The sequence below is a fragment of the Staurois parvus genome, unplaced genomic scaffold (genome assembly GCF_062004578.1).
Source record: "Staurois parvus isolate SC_StPar_1 unplaced genomic scaffold, SC_StPar_1.0 ptg000235l, whole genome shotgun sequence".
Taxonomy (NCBI): Eukaryota; Metazoa; Chordata; class Amphibia; order Anura; family Ranidae; genus Staurois; species Staurois parvus.
The window spans coordinates 1,632,672-1,654,525 of NW_028318031.1; the positions used below are offsets into that span (position 1 = coordinate 1,632,672).

General features: G+C 44.2%; 1 protein-coding gene across 1 annotated transcript in view; it reads right to left on the reverse strand.

Moving 5' to 3' along the window:
• The window catches only part of PDE6D (phosphodiesterase 6D), an 80,058-nt gene extending 68,499 nt beyond the window's left edge, over positions 1 to 11,559 (reverse strand). The window contains exon 1 of the mRNA XM_089680081.1: positions 10,754 to 11,559. Coding sequence (XP_089536207.1) covers positions 10,754 to 10,800 — 47 coding nt within the window. The 5' untranslated portion in view covers positions 10,801 to 11,559. The remainder of the gene's footprint in view (positions 1 to 10,753) is intronic.
• Positions 11,560 to 21,854: the final 10,295 nt, after the last annotated feature.

Consider the following 21,854-nt stretch of genomic DNA (forward strand, 5'->3'; position numbering starts at 1 on the left):
CTTTTGGGATGAATTAGAGCGGAGACTGTGAGCCAGGCCTTCTTGTCCGACATCAGTGCCTGACCTCACAAATGCGCTTCTGGAAGAATGGTCAAACATTCCCATAGACACTCCTAAACCTTGTGGACAGCCTTCCCTGAAGAGTTGAAGCTGTTATAGCTGCAAGGGGTGGGTCAACCCAATATTGAACCCTACAGACTTTTGCCAATATAGTGTATATTTGCTCTCGTTCTCTCTCTCTCTCTCTCGCATTAAATACACTCATTGACCGCTTTATAAAAAGGTACACCTATGCTAAGGTACTATGCACACAATCAGCAACAATACTCTGGTACCCTATGGCGACTAATGTGTTCCATGAAAACATTCCCCATCAGATCATACCACCAGAATTAATACAAAACAGATTAGAGCAGTTCATTCATCCAAGGAACACCAAATTCCTGCATCTATGTTACAGCACAAATTGACCACATATAATTTTCAGACTTCAATTGTACACTGATAGGGAAACTGTATATTTTATATTTGCTTATTAATGTTAGCTCACAATATCTAATAATGAGACAAGGATGATCACCTTAGCTAACTATAGGAGTTTAATTATATGGACAAGCCAGCCCACTATTCTTCTTTTAGGAAGGTGTGATTGCAAGCTGACCAAGTCCTTAAAAGGTCATACAGCTTGCAAAGGGAGTTGACCATTTCCTTACATTCAAGTCCTTTATTACCAAACCCATAACTTGTAATTCTCAGTCTTGTCTTCAGAGTTTGCAATCATGCATGCGTCTGTTAAACACCTGTGTGCAACGCTGCGTAAGCAGATGGGACTCCGTGGTGGAAACAGCATCTTTAGTTAAGTATTATTCCTATACTTTCTATTAGCTGTATCTGTCATTACTTAATTAACCACTTGTCCTCCAGAGGATTTACCCTCTTCCTGACAGGCCATTTTTTTTCATATGGCGCGGCGTTAGTTTAACTGACATGGTCATGCAACGCTGTACATAAATGAAATGTATGTTCTTTTTTTTCCTCCACAGAGCTTTCTTTTATTTTTTACAACAAAAAAAGACCGACAAATTTGAGAAAAAAAAAAAAAGAAGAAGATTGACTTTTTCTATAAAGCATGTCCAGCAAAAAATTTTAAACATCAAATTTAGGCCAAAATGTATTCTGCTATAGGGCGGTTGTGAAGCAGTTAAATGTTATACTCAAGTATTCGTGTGATCTCTCAATGCACATATCAAATACAATCCCAGGAATGTAACAACAAATACACATTTGGTGATCCCATTGGAACTTTGTTTTCCTGTTGTCAGCACACAAGTTGAACCCAGCATAAGTTTTTTTTTTTTTTACTAGTCTATCCACTTCAAGGTTTGATATTTTTAGCATGCAGAGATGCCCTGATGTTGTAAAAGGATGGTGGTAGTTGTGTTGCTGTGAAAGGGTCTAGCTATCAGACCAATTGTAAAATAGAAATATGAAAGCTACCAGTATACACTTGTTTTTAAAGATGCGTGCGCTAGCCTGTCATATTTATTTTGACTTTACTACCTTGTGAGTCACAGAACCATAACTCTCAGGGCAAGTTCACACCTTACCAGCACAGGAACATGTTGTGCGTTCCTGTGTGATTCACAAGCAGTTCTGTGCACTGTGATTTCAGCCCATTTATTTTTAATAAGCTAAAAGCTACACCGCACCAAAAGTAGTACATACACTACTTTTATAAAATGTACTGCAACCAGATTGCATTGGTACTTTTGTACCACTGGTACCAATTTGCAGCCTGCCTTTAGGGTGTTCTTAATTTACTACTGACAGCCACTGCAGACCACATCTGCAATGCATTTTGAATGTGGTGCAGGAAATGCACAAGGAATGCGGGTTTCCCGCACTGCGTTCCGGTGTGAATCGGTCCTAAGTGTTTTAGCAAAAAGCACCGGTGGTCACCCTAGCACCGCTCCCAAACCACTGCTTTATCTGTTAAAATGCTTGCTACTTTTGGGCAGGAAGGGGGGCATGTGACCTCCTCCCATGTGTCTAGCAGCCAATTGCTGAATCTGAACACTGTCACATCAGAGATAGCAATGCAACTATTCCCTCTAGCATGCAACATCAGCAGACAATAGGGATTTTAGTGTTGGCTCTGATAAAGTAAAAAGGAGCAGGGAAGCAATGTCAAACTGAATATCAGTGGGTCACTCTGCGAAGACACAGTCACTTTTACCCGACAGAATGTAACTTTCCATAATAAATAGAAGCCTTTTTGATTGTCATTTCTGGCCCAGCCATTCCAATGTGCTTATCCTCTCACTTACCACATCTATTACAGCTTTGAACTTTCATCTGTATAGTTGGATGCTTAAAAATGTCTTTAGATTACTGTAGATTGTAACGCATCATGCACTTTCTTGCTACATCACAGAAGAGGGAGTGTTCAACTCCATCATGACTATAGCACCTTCCTCCTACTTTTTGTACAATCGGATTGTATAAAATGCTTTAGATCTCCCATCAGCCATGTAGAAAAAGTGTCTAATTTGATACAAACTGAATGGATTGTTCAGGTGTGTCCTCCTATTCCATGGTTCTGGTAAATCTAAAGGATAATTGTACAGAGATTGTACAATCAGATTGCATAGTGATGACCAGCTATATACAAGTATAAAGGAGGGAGTGGATGGCGATTCAGCTGTCTGGCCCCATTCACATCTCCCCATAGCGGGAACTCTTGCCTCCACATCCGTTTTTTTGGGGTGTTTCCGCTCATCACGCATAGGGCAGCCCATTTAGTCTTAACACCTTAGAGAAGCTCCAGAACTTTTTTTGGAGCAGACAATGCTTCGTTTTTACAGTACATTTTTTCGTGTGTTGTCACATGCAAACGCATGCCTGCTATCCACGATAGGGGTGCCTTTAACATTTAATGACAACAAAAACACAATGTGCAATTTGCAGCGTGTTTCAGAAAGGCACTTTGTCATGTGTTCAGAAATGAAGATGTGAATGGAGCCTGATTGTTCGTGTGTAAACACTAATTTCACTTTCAGGCCTCGTTCAACCTAGCGTAGTGGGAGCACACATTTTCTGGCACGTTTTTCCCACAACATGCATAGCTCAGTCCATTGATTTCAATAGACTGCCCTACACATGGCAAAGTAGCTGGAGTGTTACAGTTTGCATGTTTTCCTTACTGTGTGTTTTGCTACGTTTGTTTCTTTATGCAGCAAAATGTGTGTTTCTGCCTTTGGTGCGCCTTTAACAATTGTCATCGAAAGCCCCACTAATTAATTTTAGGTGTATAAAGGTAGCCATACACTATAGAATCTGACTGAACAATCTCTGTACGATCTCCTTTAGATTTACCAAAGCTACAGTGCTCAGCATGAGTACACCTCAACAGATTTGTCAGAAAACCTTTACTTTCCTTTCAGAATCAACTTTTTCTATGGGACACTATACTACAAAATACTCCCACAAATACCAGCCATTGATTGCAAATAAGATTTGTTAACCACATCCCCACCGCCCTATAGCCGATATACTGCTACAGGGCGGCAGGGGTGAGCAAAATCACATATATACACTATTTTGCATTTCCAGGTAGGGGGCTCATGCCACCATTCGCGGTCATCAATCAACGGGCCCCTACAGGTGATTACCACTCAAGACCATGTTGCAAAAATGAATAAACCAAAGTGAAAGTCTTAGGAGCAAAGCTAAATTTTAGAAAAAATCCTAATTAATTAACAAGAATTTAGCTACAGGTGAGTCTAATTATTCATTAAACAGGTGTCCAACAGACAGTTGATTATAAAAGGGCATTGCTTAGAGAAATCCCCTCCCATTTCATACTGTCAGCTATGGCACCACATGGAAGAGAAATGTTGCAAGGCCTGAGAAAGAAAATAATATCTTTACACAAAGGTGAAGGCTACAAGAAGATCAAAGCTTTACTTATCAGTCAGAATACTGTAACAAAAGTGATACAAAAATGTAACAAAGATGGAACTGCAACCATCTCAGAGATATCCAGCCTGTCCACAGCAGTTAACACCTCGACAAGAGTGTCTTCTGTTGAGAAAATCACCATGCAAGTTCATTGCAGTTAGCTAAAGAAGTAGAAAGCCAAACTGGGGTGATTGTTTCCCATGACACAATATGGCTTACACTACAGAGGAATGGCATGCATGTGTGTAGTTCACGTAGGAAGCCTCTCCTAAAGCCCATGCACAGAAAAAGCCAACCTAGAAATTGCCAGAGCCCATGCTGAAAAAGAAGATGACTACTGGGACTCTGTACTCTGGAGTGATGAGACCAAGATAAAGGTTTTTGGAAATTCAAAACTCTTTGGTGTCGCAAAGGTGAGGAGTACAAAGAAAAATGCATGGTGCCTACAGTGAAACATGCTGGTGGCAGTGTCCTTCTGTGGGGATGCATGAGTGCTGCTGGTGTCGGGGAATTGCATTTCATTGATGGGATCATGAATTCACAGATGTACTGCTCTATATTGAAAGAGAAGATGCTATCATCACTCTGTGCCCTTGGTCAGTGTGCACTTTTCCAACGTGACAATGATCCAAAACACACATCTAAGGGTGAAAGTAAATCAGTGGACAAGTATGTCTCCTGATCTGAACCTAACTGAACACCTATGGGGAATTCTGAAGAGACAGGTTGAGCATCACCATCCAGACTCTAAAAGAGGCCATTCTTGAAGTATGGAAAAAGACAGATGTTGCAAACTTGTTCATTCCATGTCTAGAAGACTTGGTGCTACAAATCATGGAGGTCATACAAAATACTATATGGAGTAGTTTTTGTTGTGGGGTGCATTCATTTTTGCATCAACTAATTTGAGTAAAACTGAAGATTTTGTAAAGTTATACTATTAACCTTACTTTCATGTTATGAGCTAAACAAATGTTCTATAAAACTTTTGGCAAATGTTTGGAAACTGTTCTTGTGTTAATTGAGATATTGATTAAAATATTACTTTTCAAAAGGGGTGTACTCATTTATGCTCAGCATTGTATATAATAGGAGGACACACCTATCGATCCAATCACTCTGTATCCAATCAGGTCAACTGGTGTACTACTTCCTTTTACTGGTTCAAACTCAGGACAGTTAATGGAGGAATTTTCAACAGGACACTGAGGCTAAAGTACAGCCTGGTCTAAGAGAAACAGAAAGCTTTTTTTTCTGTAAAAAGTACATTAAAAAGGTATGCTGGTACATACGGAAGCTGGAATTTATAAAAAAAAAAAAAAAAGTGAACTTAGTCTTTAACCACTTGCTAGCCGAGCTATAACCGAAAGACTGCGCACACCTGGCGATCTTCATGATCGCCGTGTCTTACGGACACAGCTGATCACGTGATGAGGTAAAAGGCCAATCACAGCAGCCTTTTACCATGTATCAGCTGTGTCCAATGACACAGCAGATCACCGAGTAAATACAGTTGCCAGTTATCGACAGCACTTTCCTCACGCTGTCACACCATGAGGAAAGTACTACCGATAACCGGCAGTTGCCACAGAGCAGATCAGCAGTGATCATCAGGGCACTGATGATCAGTGCCGCCAGTCATTGTCCGCTATCAGTGACCATCAGTGCCACCTATCAGTGACCATCATTGTTGCATATCAGTGCTGCCTCATCAACGCACATCATTGAAGGAGAAAAATTACCTGTTTGCAAAATTTTATAACAAAAACAAAAGACACTTTTTTTCACATTTTTTGCTTTTTTTTGTTTATAGCACAAAAAATAAAAACACCCAGTGGTGATTAAATACCACCAAAAGAAAGCTCTATTTGTGTAAAAAAAAAAAAAATTATAAAAATTTCATATCGGCACAGTGTTGCATGACTGCGCAATTGTCATTCAAAGTGCGACAGTGTTGAAAGCTGAAAATTAGCCTAGGCAGGAAGGGGGTAAAAGTGCCCGGTAGGCAAGTAGTTAAAGTGGTTGTAAACCCTGACATATACCCAGTAAAGAGACTGGCCTCAAGCAATACACAGAGATGAAACAAATCCTCCTACATCCTGTATGTGCTGCACTTCAGCGGTGAAACTCTATTGGCTTATTCACACATGTGCATTGCCATGTGTGCTGAATGCATACAGAGCAGTGTAAATCCAACCTAAAATTGAAGGCATTTACATACATGCCATTACTTCAACAAAAAGTGGGCCAGCTCTAAGTAAAACAGAAAATTTTAATATATTATTCATTTTTTATTGCATCACAGCTTATACTTTTGCCTTTAGGTACACAGGGCATTCCTAAAGACAGCAAGCTCATTTATGCATTGGCAAGTTTCAGCTGCAAAGTAGGAGCTCTGGCACACCCCCTCATGCGCCTCGCACAGCTCATTGTTATCAAGGCTCACTCTCAATGACCAACAGCTGTTGCTTTTTGACTTTCTAACTGAAACAAATTACCCAGGTTAAGCAACTCAAACCCAGGGACATAACTGTACCTATTTCTAAGATTTGCAACCAGTACACGTACACTAAAGTACAGGGACACATTAAAGTGGTAGCAAACTTAAAAAAAAAAAAAAAAATTCTCTCTGCAAGGTAAAGGCATAATGTGCGACTAGCACATTATGAAAGACATTCCTTGAAACAAATCCCTCTAGCGGCACACTGTCACCGCTGCAGAGGCTTCCAACTTCACCCAGTCTTCCTTCCAGCTTCAATGATCGAGCCGCAATGACGTCACTCCCACGAAATGCGAGTGGGAGTCACAGCCACAGCACAGAGCTGGTGACGATACCGGCTGCCAACCAAGCGAATATAATCTAAACAATGCGTATCTAGGAGATATTCATTTAAACCAGGGCTTGACAGATTTGCTTTGAATCTAGAAGCCAGCTAAAACAAAGTTAGGAGTCAGGTGGGGGGGGTGGGACAAGAGGGGAGAGTGTCATGAGAGAGGGGCAGCAGAACAGGAGGGGGAAGTGTCGGGGGGGGGCAGTGTCACACACACCTTGGGAAGCACCAGTCCTTACCTGTCTAGCAGCAGCTCCTCCAGATGGTGTCCAATGAAAGGATAGGGTGCCAGGAGGTGTAGCTGAACCTGTGTCCCATCTCTACCAGGATCTCCAGCGGAAGCTGCAACAAGGAGAAGGGGGGCCTCCGCTGGTACCCCCTGGCCTCACCCACCTTTCACAGCCTGGCGCACAATGCAGTTCCTGACCGGAACCTGCCTGACAGCGGGCCCCAATCGCTCCCTGAACACACCTGGGATCCATGCACCACTCCACCCTACTCTGCATCCTGGCAGCCGGTCTGCCCAGATAGTGGCTGCCCCACGTTAAAGATGGCCCTGGTTGGGCCCCATGGTCCAGGGCCCTCGGGACACCCAGGCACCCTAATTGTGTATGGGCTGTTATCCCCAGATGGTGGCCCTGCCGCTGGTGAGTGGGCTGGCGGGGGCTCAGGTTTCTGGCTGCCGTTGTGACTTACCACCTGGGATTTGTCAAGCCCTGATTTAACCTACAGGTAAGCTTTATTGTAAAAAACATACCTGTAGGTAAAAATAAAAATCCTGAGTTCACTACCATACTATCACTTTAGGAATACATTATAACATGATAGTTCTAACACATTTGTTTCCATTGCAAACTACATGGTACAACTGAAATTTAAAAATTTTGCAGCAGAGAGCATTTTCTTTCATAAGCAATAAAAATAGTTAATGGGACACTGATGTCATAAAGCTGAACAAAAATATTTCTATATTATACCCCAATAAAATGTACCTCTAAGGCTTAGTACACACAAGAGAGTATCAAACGAATGATCAATTGTTCTTGTTTTTTTTTTTTTGCAGCGCTGCACATTTATGAGATATTCATTTTACCTACAGGTAAGCTTTATTATAGGCTTACCTGTAGGTAAAAGATACAAAAGTGGGTTTGCTTCCACTGTAAGGACATTGCAAGTACAGAAAAATACCTGTTGATCTGCCAGAAATGCACTCAGCAGCCAATCTACTGTAGTGGGCATACAAGACAGTAGCATTTCTGGACAGAAACTGCAAGATTTGGTATCAGCCCTGACAAGTTGTTTTTGTTAAAATCTCTCCCTCCAAAACATAGGGGAGTGTACTATATAGTATAATAGAAAAACTGGTATGACGGATTAGACTCTTTTAGATAACTAGGGATGCACTGAAATTTTGGCCAAAAATAGCCGATAGGAAAATTTTAGCCGATACAGGTGTCGATAGCGGGCGGTGGAGAAAGGCAGGAGAGGAGCGGCGTATACAGTGAGCTACCGCTAAGGCTACGTTCACACTAGCGTTGTGTGCAGGTGGCAGAGGCGTTTGGGAAGCGTTTTTAACGCTTCCCAAACGCCTCGGTCAATTCTGCACATTGTAGCACATGGTGCTGTTCTAACGGGAGCATTAGCGTTGCGGCAAAATGGACACCTCTGGTCGAGTCAGGAGGTGTTGAAACCTCCTATTCTAGCCTATGGTGCCGCTCTGCAAACGCCCGGCCGGCGTTTGCGGCGCGGTTGTGGGGCATTTGCAGAGTGGTAACACCATTTAAACTTCATTATAGGCGTTTGTGTGGTGTTTTTTTAACGCTCGGCAAACGCCTAGCAACCTCCGCTAAACCGCGCATGCGGCGTTTGCGAAGCCTTTGCCGAGCGTTAAAAAAACGCTCCGAAAACACTGGACCAACGCTTGCCAAGCGCTATAGGGGAGTTTGGCAAGCGTTTGTAAAACAGTCAAGCGTGAACAAGCCCTTAATGTCACTGTCGGTTTTTAAATGTAATTACTGGCTTTTTTTCCCTCTTCATTTTTAGCTCAGAGAAGGAGCTGTCATTCTCCCCGCCACTAAAGGAAATAAAGTGCAGGGTCACCCAGTGACGTTACCCAGTGACCCTGCCCCTCAGTTTCCTTTAGCGCCGGGGAGAATGACAGCTCCTTCTCGGAGCTATAGGGAAGGCAAAAAAAAGCCGGTAATGACATTTAAAAACCAGCAGTGACATATAGGGGCAGCCAGTGAGGAAGTCACTGCTCCCTCACTATGTACACTGCTCCTCTCCTGCCCATTCCTTGCACACACTGACCCCCTCCCCCTACAAAAAGGACCTGTCACTCATATGCCATCACATCAGGGACTATTGGTCCCCCATGTGATAGCAATAAAATCATACATTAAATAAAAATACACATTAAAACTTATAAAAAAAAAAATAATAATTTGAGCCTCTCCACATACGCAGACATTTCGGTTTCAGTTTTTGGCCACGTGCGTTCTGAATTTTCGGTATGGGTTTTTCGGCATCAGAATTTTCACTTCGGTGCACCACTATAAATAACACTTGCAAAGTAAACAGGACAGCTCTGTATTTCTGACACCAAAAGGTACTTTGAGCAAATTAGAAAAGTTTGCAGTTAGAATCCACATACACTTTAAATCAGTGGTGGGCAAGCTGTGGCCCTGAAATAAACATCCCAATGGGCATTGCAAGGCTGAAATTTACAAATCATGACTCCCAGAGGCAGAGGCAAGACGGGACTTGTAGTTCTGCAAAATCTGGAGGGCCGTAGGTTGCCCGCTCCTAAATTAAATTTAAATACAACTAAGTGCAACTTTTTTTTTTTTTAGTTTTGGGTAGAATGGAGAGGGATTAGAACCCCTTTCAGGTTTTATTGCTGGCTGTGCCCCCTGTTTGCTGCCTCTCAGTTTGTCCAATTTTCCATTTTCATTGAGAGTAAAAGAGAATCCTAAATTTTAGTTTGTCCCCAAAAAAGTAATAAAGGGAAAATCTTCCAATGGGGGACGCTAGTTCTGGTGACCTGGGAGTCCGACAAGGAATTTACAGGGAATTCCTCTTATTTCCTGTTTGGTTATGGTACAGGAAGTGAAGGGAAGTCTCCACAATGGGACACAGAAGATGAAAAAAAAAAAAATCTGACATGGACTATAACCTTTACTTGCTCTATCCAAAAATAAAAGTTTTGTTCTACTTTAAAAAAAAAAAAGACCCCTCTAACCCATCCTGAATGGTTTTTACTTTTTCTTACCTTGTGACACAAGTTATACTCACCTAAGTCCACCATATAGGTCCCTCACTGGTGCCTTTACCAGGTGCGGGACAGTGCTTATCTGATACTGCAGATGGCCCCACACCAGTGTCCCCTTGTGATGACATTGATTCTCTTCTGGATCCTGCATGAACCCCACTGCTGGACAGCCAATAGAAAGTATCCATGCTACACAGTGACATGAACAGCTGAAGAAGGACCCCACCTGTGTAAACAAAGGAAGATGGAAAACCTGGGACTAGAGGATCACATGACCTTGGTGCTCCGTAGGTAAAATGGGTTTGTTTTTTACTGCCAATGATCAGTTATAAGGGGTAGGAGTTGAAAGCTTTGCCCTTTAATGAACACCAGTGCAGAAAGAAACCTGAAAGTTGCAATTTTTGGCCACCTTATAAAAATGCTAGTTGCCCGGCTGTAAGGCTGATTCTCTGTGAGCCTCCGACCTGGAACAAGCGTGCGGCAAATGATGCCCAAACACCTATTTTAGGTCAACGACTCAAGAAGAACTGAAGACATTGGCTTTGTATGAAAGCCAGAGAACTAGCATTTTCACAAAAGATGACAGCAGTGGCATTTTTTTTAACCCGAGGTTGGGATCTGAGAAGATCACAAGGCACTGATCTCCATAAAGCCACTCAATTTCTGCTACCAAATTATGGAAACAGGATACAGTTTGAATCCTTCCATGATCTTCTTAGCTCGCTCATTATTAGACATGGTGGATAGATTCCTTGGGTTTATTCTGGGTCAACCCAAATGAATGGCAGGCGTCCGGATCGGAATTGTCAATATCTTCTTTCTCTGAATGGCCACGGTTCTATGGAATAGATTCTGTCACAGGAAAACAGACTATGTACAATTCACAAAATGAGTTCGTCTCTGATTCACCTTGGGGGTCAGTGTGGCAGCCTAGCCCAGGGAGTGATCATTAGACACCGACATCAGTCAGACAAGCAGTGATGATGGCCTGTAGATGGGTGGGTAGCAGGTCACTTAGATGTTTATTGCATGTACCAAGCCACCAGGACGGGGAATGACAGAAGTGTACACAAAACTCGTATCAGCTTCCACTGCAGCCAACTTCCTTGGGCACCTCATGCAGGGGGTAGCCAGGCTTAGCTCGGACGGTGGAGGAGGCTCACAGAGAGGACAGGCCGGGTACCTCAGTCCCACAGCCTGCTGATGGGTGGAGGGCTTCTCTGAGGTAATAATGACAGGCCTCAATCAAGCACTTTCAGCTCCCGTATTTCAAAGTTTGACCCAGTTTTCCTTTCAGAAGAAACGGGTACCCGGCACTGAAAGTCTGTACCCACACCTCTCTCCTTTCCCCCCCGCTCATACACGCACTGTGTAAAGCCGCCTTATTCACGCCGCAATCCCACCTCGGAGGCCGCTATTCCCTGTCAGGCAGGTACGGGTCCTGATAAGCGGATTTAGCGAAGCGCTTCCAGCGCCGCCTTCTGCCACCCGCAACGCCTTACACGGGTCTACCGAGCCCTACAACCAGCCAATAACAGCTACAGCAGCGCATACACGACAACGCCACAGACCACTCAGAAAAAGGACAGCGCAAGAACCCGCCTTACTGGGCGCGGCGAAACAAATAAGCGGCTAGGTTGTGTTCTAAACGTTGTAGTGTAACAGATGCGCGTCACTCTGCCCAGCAACGTGACGTAGCATAGAAACGGAAAATATCGAACGGATGCTTGGAGGGGTCAATATGTACAAAGCGTTTGCTTCGTTCTCCTGTATCGTTTGGTTTCCCTTCTAGGGAGCTGATAAACTGACGTTAAGGAGCTTTTCTGCGTTTTTATTCAGCAGCCCCTGGACTCTCCCTAATGTTGTCCTATGTATCCATGTACATATATTCGTTTACAGTAGTTTACAGGCAGTTCAGTTTACAGTTGTTTTTTTTAACGCATGAAACATGCGTTTAGGAGTAAATTTTATCAGCGTTTTAAACAAAAATGTTTGTAAATGTGTCTAAACACGGTTAACCGCGTTTATAAATGTTTGCGTTTAGAAGCCTTTTTTAACTGTTCCATATCCAGATGCTTGCCAGAACCTTTTTTCATCATCAGAAATGCATGCAAAGCGTTTTCCATGTATTCAAATGGACCCGGTACACCAGCGCAGTCAGCTTCAGGTTTTGCGTGAAGGAAAAAATGGTAGAATGTGCCGCATTATGCTTATGATGGGATCCATAGTGAATACAACCAGAAAAGACAGGTCATCTCAACACATACTACTCTCTCTGCTTCTGCTCTCTCTATTTCAAAATGCCTGAAATAGTTAATTTTTTACTGTTTTTCAGTGCATTCTGGGCATTTGGGAAGGTTTGAGGTTATCTTTAACCATTTCAATACCGTGCAATTTTACACCTTCCTGCCCAGGCCATTTTTCAGGTTTCAGCGCTCTCACACTTTGAATGATGATTGCGCGGTCATACAACATTGTACCCAAACTAAAATTTTATCATTTTATTCACACAACTAGAGCTTTCTTTTGGTGGGATTTAATCACCGCTGGGGTTTTTATTTTTTGCTAAATTAACAAAAATTTTTTTTTTTTTTTAAGATTTGTTTTTCATATTTTACTATGACCAAAGTAGTACAATGTTACCATAGTAACATTGTACTACTTTGGGGAAGTGATCAGTATTTTTTTTTTTTTTTTTTACACAATTTGCTTATAGCAAAGAATTACTTTGCTATAAGCAAGCATTTACCTGAATGAAATCGATTCATTCAGCTTTTTTTTTTTTTTTTTTGTGCTTAGCTGAGATTTGGTCACAGCTAATCACATGACATGTGCATGTGATTAGCTGTGACCATTCACAGCTAGGCACTAGTATACAATGGATGGCATGAAAGAAGCCATCCATTGTATACAACTGTCATGTGACCTGCTGTGATTGGTCACAGCAGGTCACATGGTACCAGTAACGGGAGCCGGTACTCGGATCTGTCATCGGCCGTGTCCGAGGTGCACGGCCGGTGACAGAACGCGCTGCTGCGCCGCTCTGCATTAGTGCAAACTGCGCATGTGCGGGAGCACGCCAAATGGTGTGCACCCGGAATGCAAGAACACTTTTGAAGCCGCCAAACGGCCATTGGCCGGGCGGCTAATGGTTAAAAAATGCTTCTAAACGCAAACACTCATAAATACTGTATGCAAAGGCGGCTAAAGTGACTTTTTTTAACCTACGTTTTCCAGCAGTTTCCATCGTTCAGAAGTGTTTTCCAAATGTCCCGTGTACATGGAGCCTTATTGATGACAATGTAAATGCTGTTTCTAATGAATTGTGACGAACGTATTTTACCTCAACAATGAAAAAAACACAGCATGCCTCCTAATGTTCTTGGGTGTGAAAGAGACACCTGTTAGCGTATGTAGCCAAAGCGTTTTTTCTCTTACGTTCATTGACGGACACAGCCTCTTCTTCTTTGTCAATGACCAAAAAGGGTTTTATAGCCCCACCCACAGAACTATGGCATGAGGCAGAAAAAACGTTGGCACCTCCTATGGGCATTCCTCATTGTGCAGGGCTTTTTTTCTCAGAGGAGAGGTGCAGGATCTCCCCCCTTCCGAGTCAACCCTTGTCTCCGTCCCCTACCCACCTATGAACACCATCCTTTGGTTCCACCACCTACCAGTACCACCCATTTTAGTGAATACAGAACCAAGCATCATTTTGTGTTAAGTAATTTGTATAGAATTTGCTTAAGCTAACATAAAAAAATAGTAAAATAGATCCCCTGCTGCCAACAACAAAAGCACCCTAAGGAACAAAATCCCCCCCCCCCCAGCAGCAATAGACCCAGTGCAGCAACAATAGATCTCCCAGCAGTCAGCAACAACAGACCAATCCCTCAACAGTAGATCCCTCCCAGCAACAATTGACCCTTCAGCAACAATCGACCCCTCCTTCATCAAGAGATTGAACCCACCAGCAACAACAGATCCCCCCCACAGCCAGCATAAATAGACCCTCTTGCACACCCCAGCACCTCTTGCCATTACATACATTCAGTGCTGGAGGTACCGGAACTGTGTTCCCACCTAAAAAAAAGTCCTGCTGCTTTGGACCTTCAGTCATTTCTGCCTAGTGTCAGAAGTATGGACATGTTTTATTATGCTGGCCCTTTAGCTTTTAATTTATTTTTCCTGCAGAGATCTTCTATCATTATTCGGGTTGGGCAAATGTAGATCGAGTAGTCACCCCAGTCTGACCAGTGAGCATGCGTGGACTGCTAGCTCCGTGCTTGTTCGGCTGTGACAATGCCCCATCCTAAACCTGGGGTGGCCATGGAGTTGAATGTCTCTCAGGGACACATAGGACCGGGCACCTATAGTCTGTGTCACAGTGTGACCCCTGGCCGGCAGTCCCCCATTTCCGTGGAGAGGTAGATCTGTCACGGGAGCCTTACCCACCCGCTCCATTGGATTGGTAAATAGAAATGGGTAATGAACATGGCATGCCTCCATGAGTAACTCCACTTTTACTGGGAAATACAAATGACACCTACAATTCCTACACAAATCACATTATCTTTCATTGTTATTAACAAGCAACTTCCCTTCCTAATCTACAGGGACCCTCCAGGAGGTGTCATTTCCTGCTGTGTGACTGTTAGGCTGATATTCCCACAAGTTTGCACTGACATCAGTCAGATGATGGGCGTCCCCTCCAACAACCATCATCTCTACAGGTTTGCAGACCCTACCACTTTCTCCACAGGTACCCCGCAGGAGCAGCCGCCGATCGATCATTGCAAAAGTCGTTCCCGTGTATTTGGTTCAAGAACACACATGGATCTATCTGCACAATAACAAAAGGTAAGAATCTCCGAACCTTTCACAACCATAACAATATACATCAATCACCCAGAGGGGAGTGTTGTCCTCTCAACAAAAATGGAGTTACTCTTTAAAGCAATACAGGACTGAAGATCATTTCTGAATGATTGTCAGCTCTTGTGCCCAGACTTTACATTCCTGCATTAGCACTTCTTGGTCTTTTGATCAAATTTTGCTGCGTCGTTAGCCTGAGGGGTTTCCCTGCTGTCCAGCTGCGTCATTGAGAAGTTCTTCGATCTATCCAAGCCTTTTGGTCCTTGTGGGGTACCCTCTGCTCGGCCTGGTAGGATCGTCAATTAAATTTGGCTTTACCTACTTGCTGCTATTGGGTTAGAGGCTTAGTCCCCACAAGGAACGAGACTGCGATCTACCCTTTTTCCTTTCTGCATTATTGCTTCTCGCCTTTTTGCCATGATCAAGTTTGGTATCGACCTAGGCCCTTAGGGGTGTCCCTGCTGTTCAACTGCGTCGTTGAGAAGTTCTTCGATCTATCTAAGCCTTTTGGTCCTTGTGGGGTACCCTCTGCTCGGCCTGGTAGGATCGTCAATTAAATTTGGCTTCACCTTCTTGCTGCTATTGGGTTAGAGGCTTAGTCCCCACAAAGAACGAGACTGCGATCTACCCTACTGTCCTCTTTTCTTTCTGCATTATTTCTTCTCGGCCTTTTGGCCATGATCAAGTCATGATCTGTGAATAAACTTCACTACAATTGAAACACTTTAGAATTTTCAGACTGAAGGCATCTATGTGAAAGAGAGCTCTGCATTGATTAAAGAAGGGGAAATGTGTCGGGACATTACAGATGATCATTGCTGACCACTGCATCACCGCCATAAGATAACAGCAACATCCCTTTTAAATCTGTTCTTTGTTTTGTGACTGAAAAGGTTTGTTCTTATGTTGATCTTATTAAACAAGTCTGGAAATTAAGAAGGAAGGTTCTAGGATGAGGCTTATCACAAACAGGCATCTAACACAAGAAATACGATGACTAGCATGGAGTAGCTTAGCGTAGTGCAGTGTAGTGTAGGTCCTTCCCTAAAAGAGTCTACCTTGTCGTGGTGGGCAGGCTTGTCATCTTTTGGTTAAAAATGTAAAAACTGGAGAAAATCTATTGTCTCTGGGCAGTTTCATTTTTGACCATGGGATTCAACTAAAAGACTCCTAGATTTCACTTAGGCAGACCAGAAAAAAATTGTTATATCTCTATATTTATAGAAAAAAGATACAGACAATAATTTGTACAAAACATTTTAACGTGGCTTTGTATGTTGCAGCATTTTTAATGTTACACGTTTATTCCTTCTCTTTAATGCCGGCAACATTTCTCTGATCTAATGTTTAACCATTTCCCTCCCAGCCTATGGCCGAATGGCAGCCGGCAAAAACCCTTACCTTTCCGGGTGGATGCCATATGGCCTCCTTTCGGCTATGCTCAGTTTGCGCAGCGGCTTGATCTCTCACTGGCCATGTACCTCGGACACGGCCGATGACAGATCTGAGTACCGGCCCCATTGCCGGTACCATGTGACCTGCTGTGACCAATCACAGCAAGTCACATTACAGTTGTATACAATGGATGGCTTCATTCATGCCATCCATTGTATACTAGTGCATCTAGCTGTGAATGGTCACAGCGATCACATGCACAAGGTGGGCCAATTACAGCCCAGCTGTGTCATGTGATTAGCCGTGGCCAAATCACAGCTAAGCGTTAAAATAAAAAAAATAAAAAACCCTGAATGAATCGATGTCATTCACGTAAATGGTTGCTTATAGCAAAGTAATTCTGTACTATAAGCAAATTGTGTAAAAAATAAAAAAAAAATACTGGAAACATGTGACATCCACTTCGTTGAGCTACCTGTGTGCTCCTTAGCCCCGCCCCTTTATGACGTCATCGGAGGGAGGAGTCTATACTGAGCGGGTGCTCTGCTCAGAAGACAGCAACACTCCGGAGTGTACAGACGTGTGGTAAGTGTGCGGAGTGACAGAGCGCCATCTGTCATCTTGGAGGGGAACAATCGGCAGCCAATGTAGAAGAAATGATTGTGTGATATGAGAAGTGCGGGGGAGGGGCGGACTACAATCCATTCAATGCGGTCTCTACAGGGCTCGGAGAATCCGTCCAATCATCTCTGAGCCAGGCTGGGGAGGGCACATGAAATAAAGGGGCACTCTGATGAGGAAAGTCCGTGTAAGGGGGACAATGATGGGAACACTACATGTAAGGGGGCACTCCGATGGGATCTGTCAATGTAAGGGGGCACTCCGATGGGATCTATCAATGTAAGGGGGCACTCCTATGGGATCTATCAATGTAAGGGGGCACTCCGATGGGATCTATTAATCTATTTAAAATAAAAAAAAAAAAAACCCTGAATGAATCGATGTCATTCACGTAAATGGTTGCTTATAGCAAAGTAATTCTGTACTATAAGCAAATTGTGTAAAAAATAAAAAAAAAATACTGATCATTTTCCCAAAGTAGTACAATGTTACTATGGTAACATTGTACTACTTTGGTAATAGTGAAATCTGAAAAAAATCTGAAAAAAAGTAAAAAATGTAATAAAAAATTAAAAATAATTAAAATTAAAAAAAAATTAAAAATTATATATATTTTTTTTTCATACTGTCACCAGTCAGTGTCCCTGATCATCGCCATGCCAGATATATGATAATGCTGTACTGCACTGCTGACAGTATGTAAATAAAATAGTGAAAATAATTTTTTACATTTTTTCATTTTTCGAAAAATTGACAAAAAATTACAACTTCAAAAAACTCTCAATGCCTCTTATGAAATACGTCGGACTGTCTGCTTTGCAAAAATGGGTCATTTGGGGGATATCTGTACTGTTCTGACATTCTGACTCAAGAAATTAGATTGGCTGTCAGTACTTCAGGATTGATCAATATTCAGATCTATACCATAGTTTGTGAACTCTATAACTTTCCTACAAACTAAATAATACATCCTAATTTGGGTTATTTTCACCAAATACATGTAGCAGAATACATCTTGGCCTAAATTCATGAAGAACAATTATTTATTTGCAAACTTTTATAACAGAAACAAAGAAAAACGTGTTTTTTTCAAAATTTTCGGTATTTTTTTGTTAATTTAGCAATAAATGAAAACCCCAGCGGTGATTAAATCCCACCAAAAGAAAGCTCTAGTTGTGTGAAGAAATTGATAAAATTTTAGTTTGGGTACAGTGTTGTATGACCGCGCAATTGTCATTCAAAGTGTGACAGTGCTGAAACCTGAAAATTGGCCTGGGCAGGAAGGGGGTAAAAGTGCCCGGTATGGAAGTGGTTAATGTAACAGTCAGAGCCTATAGAGTGGAGCTCCACTTGACAGGTAACATGTGACCTCCAAAATGGAGCTCCATTCTGCAGCCAGACCCCTCTTGTTCCTATAAAAATATATACAGGAAACATGTGACAGGAAACATGTGACATCCACTTCGTTGAGCTACCTGTGTGCTCCTTAGCCCCGCCCCTTTATGACGTCACCGGAGGGAGGAGTCTATACTGAGCGGGTGCTCTGCTCAGAAGACAGCAACACTCCGGAGAGTACAGACGTGTGGTAAGTGTGCGGAGTGACAGAGCGCCATCTGTCATCTTGGAGGGGAACAATCGGCAGCCAATGTAGAAGAAATGATTGTGTGATATGAGAAGTGCGGGGGAGGGGCGGACTACAATCCATTCAATGCGGTCTCTACAGGGCTCGGAGAATCCGTCCAATCATCTCTGAGCCAGGCTGGGGAGGGCACATGAAATAAAGGGGCACTCTGATGAGGAAAGTCCGTGTAAGGGGGACAATGATGGGAACACTACATGTAAGGGGGCACTCCGATGGGATCTGTCAATGTAAGGGGGCACTCCGATGGGATCTATCAATGTAAGGGGGCACTCCTATGGGATCTATCAATGTAAGGGGGCACTCCGATGGGATCTATTAATGTAAGGGGGCACTCCGGTGGGATCTGTCCGTGTAAGGGGGCACTCCGATGGGATCTGTCCGTGTAAGGGGGCACTCCGATTGGATCTGTCCGTGTAAGGGGGCACTCCGATGGGATCTGTCCGTGTAAGGGGGCACGCCGATGGGATCTGTCCGTGTAAGGGGGCACTCCGATGGGATCTGTCTGTGTAAGGGGGCACTCCGATGGGATCTGTCCGTGTAAGGGGGCACTCTGATGGGATCTGTCCGTGTAAGGGGGCACTCCGATGAGATCCGTCAATGTAAGGGGGCACTCCAATGGGATCTATCAATGAAAGGTGGCACTCCGGTGGGATCTGTCCGTGTAAGGGGGCACTCCGATGGGATCTGTCTGTGTAAGGGGGCACTCCGATGGGATCTGTCCGTGTAAGGGGGCACTCTGATGGGATCTGTCCGTGTAAGGGGGCACTCCGATGAGATCTGTCAATGTAAGGGGGCACTCCAATGGGATCTATCAATGAAAGGTGGCACTCCGGTGGGATCTGTCCGTGTAAGGGGGCACTCCGATGGGATCTATCAATGTAAGGGGGCACTCCGGTGGGATCTGTCCGTGTAAGGGGGCACTCCGATGGGATCTGTCCGTGTACGGGGGCATTCCGATGGGATCTGTCCATGTAAGGGGGCACTCCGATGGGATCTGTCCGTGTAAGGGGGCACTCCGATGGGATCTGTCCGTGTAAGGGGGCACTCCGATGGGATCTGTCCGTGTAAGGGGGCACTCCGATGGGATCTGTCCGTGTTAGGGGGCACTCCGATGGAATCTGTCCGTGTAAGGGGGCACTCCGATGGGATCTGTCCGTGTAAGGGGGCACTCCGATGAGATCTATCAATGTAAGGGGGCATTCCGATGGGATCTATCAATGTAAGGGGGCACTCCGATGGGATCTATCAATGTAAGGGGGCACTCCGATGGGATCTGTCCGTGTAAGGGGGCACTCCGATGGGATCTGTCCGTGTAAGGGGGCACTCCGATGGGATCTGTCCATGTAAGGGGGCACTACGATGGGAACAGTCCATGTAAGGGAGCACTCTGATGGGAACAGTCCATGTAAGAGGGCACTCTGATGGGAACAGTCCATGTAAGGGGGCACGCCAACGGGAACAGTCCATGTACGGGGCACTCTAATTGGAATAGTCCATGTAAGGGAGCACTCCGATGGGAACACTGCATGTAGGGGGGCACCCTGATGGTAACAGTCCATGCAAGGGAACACTCTGATGGGAACACTGCATGTAAGGGGGCACTCTGTTGGGAACAGTTCATGTAAGGGGGCACTCCTATGGGAACAATCCATGTAAATGGGCACTCCGATGGCAATAGTCCATGTAAGGGGGCACTCTGGTGGGAACAGTCCATGTAATGGGGGCACTCCGATGGGAACAGTTCATGTAAGGGGCACTCCGATGGGAACACTGCAGGTAAGGGGGCACTCCGATGGGAACAGTCCATGTGCGGGGCACTCTAATTGGAATAGTCCATGTAAGGGAGCACTCCGATGGGCACACCGCATGTAAGGGGGCACCCTGATGGGAACAGTCCATGTAAGGGGGCACTCTGGTGGGAACAGTCCATGTAAGGGGGCACCCTGATGGGAACAGTCCATGTAAGGGGGCACTCTGATGGGAACACTGCATGTAAGGGGGCACTCTGATGGGAACAATTCATGTAAGGATGCACTCCAATGGGAACAGTTCATGTAAGGGGGCATTCCGATGGGAACAATGCATGTAAATGGGCACTCCGATGGCAATAGTCCATGTAAGGGGGCACTCTGTTGGGAACAGTCTATGTAATGGGGGCACTCCGATGGGAACAGTTCATTTAAGGGGCACTCCGCTGGGAACACTGCAGGTAAGAGGGCACTCCGATGGGAACAATCCTATGTAAATGGGCACTCCGATGGCAATAGTCCATGTAAGGGGGCACTCTGTTGGGAACAGTCCATGTAATGGGGGCACTCCGATGGGAACAGTTAATTTAAGGGGCACTCCGCTGCGAACACTGCAGGTAAGAGGGCACTCCGATGGGAACAGTCCATGTAAGGGGGGCACTCCGATGGGAACAGTGCATGTAAGGGGGGCACTCCGATGAGGACAGTCCATGTAAGGGGGCACTCCAATAGGGACATGTGATTTAACGGGAGGTGTGATGTGGACAACAGATTAAGGGGGCACCCCGATGGGAACAGTGCATGTAAGGGGGCATACCAATTTGAGCAGTCCATGTAGGGGGGCACTCTGATGGGAAGAGTCCATGTAAGGGGGCACTCCGATGGGAAGAGTTCATGTAAGGGGGCACTCTGATGGAAACAGTGCATGTAAAGGGGCACTCCAACACATTAGTGAAAGTGTCTAAATGAACTCATAAAGAAATCTAATAATAAAATTTAAAGCAACAAAATAAAACTGAGGGGTGAATCTATTATACATAAATAGACTGTTCACTTTGCAAGTGCAGTTGCTCCACAGCTTAATAAGGGGAAACACTGCTGACATCCATAACCCAGTCACGTGCAAGAAAAAATGCTCTTCTTTTTAATTTTCATGCTTGTGATTGGGTATCCTTTACCAAGTAAAGCTTTATTTCATGTACTAAGCTCTGGAGCAATTGCACTTGCAAAGTGCACAGGCTATTTAAGTTTAGTAAATCAACCCCAAAGTTTCCATGTTTTATAAATGTTAAGTTCTTCTCCTTCACGTTGTAAATTAGAGAAGAAACATTGATTAAAGAAGGGGAAATGTGTCGGGACATTACAGGCAGGAGCGGACTGACCATACAAACAGTCAGTAGGGGGCCCCATGAGGGACTCTTTTACTACCCCTCTAATTGTTGCAGAGCACCAGTCATAGAGCGATCTCTGTACATGGTGCGCTCCTCAGCAGCTTCTTGTCAGTCCCCATA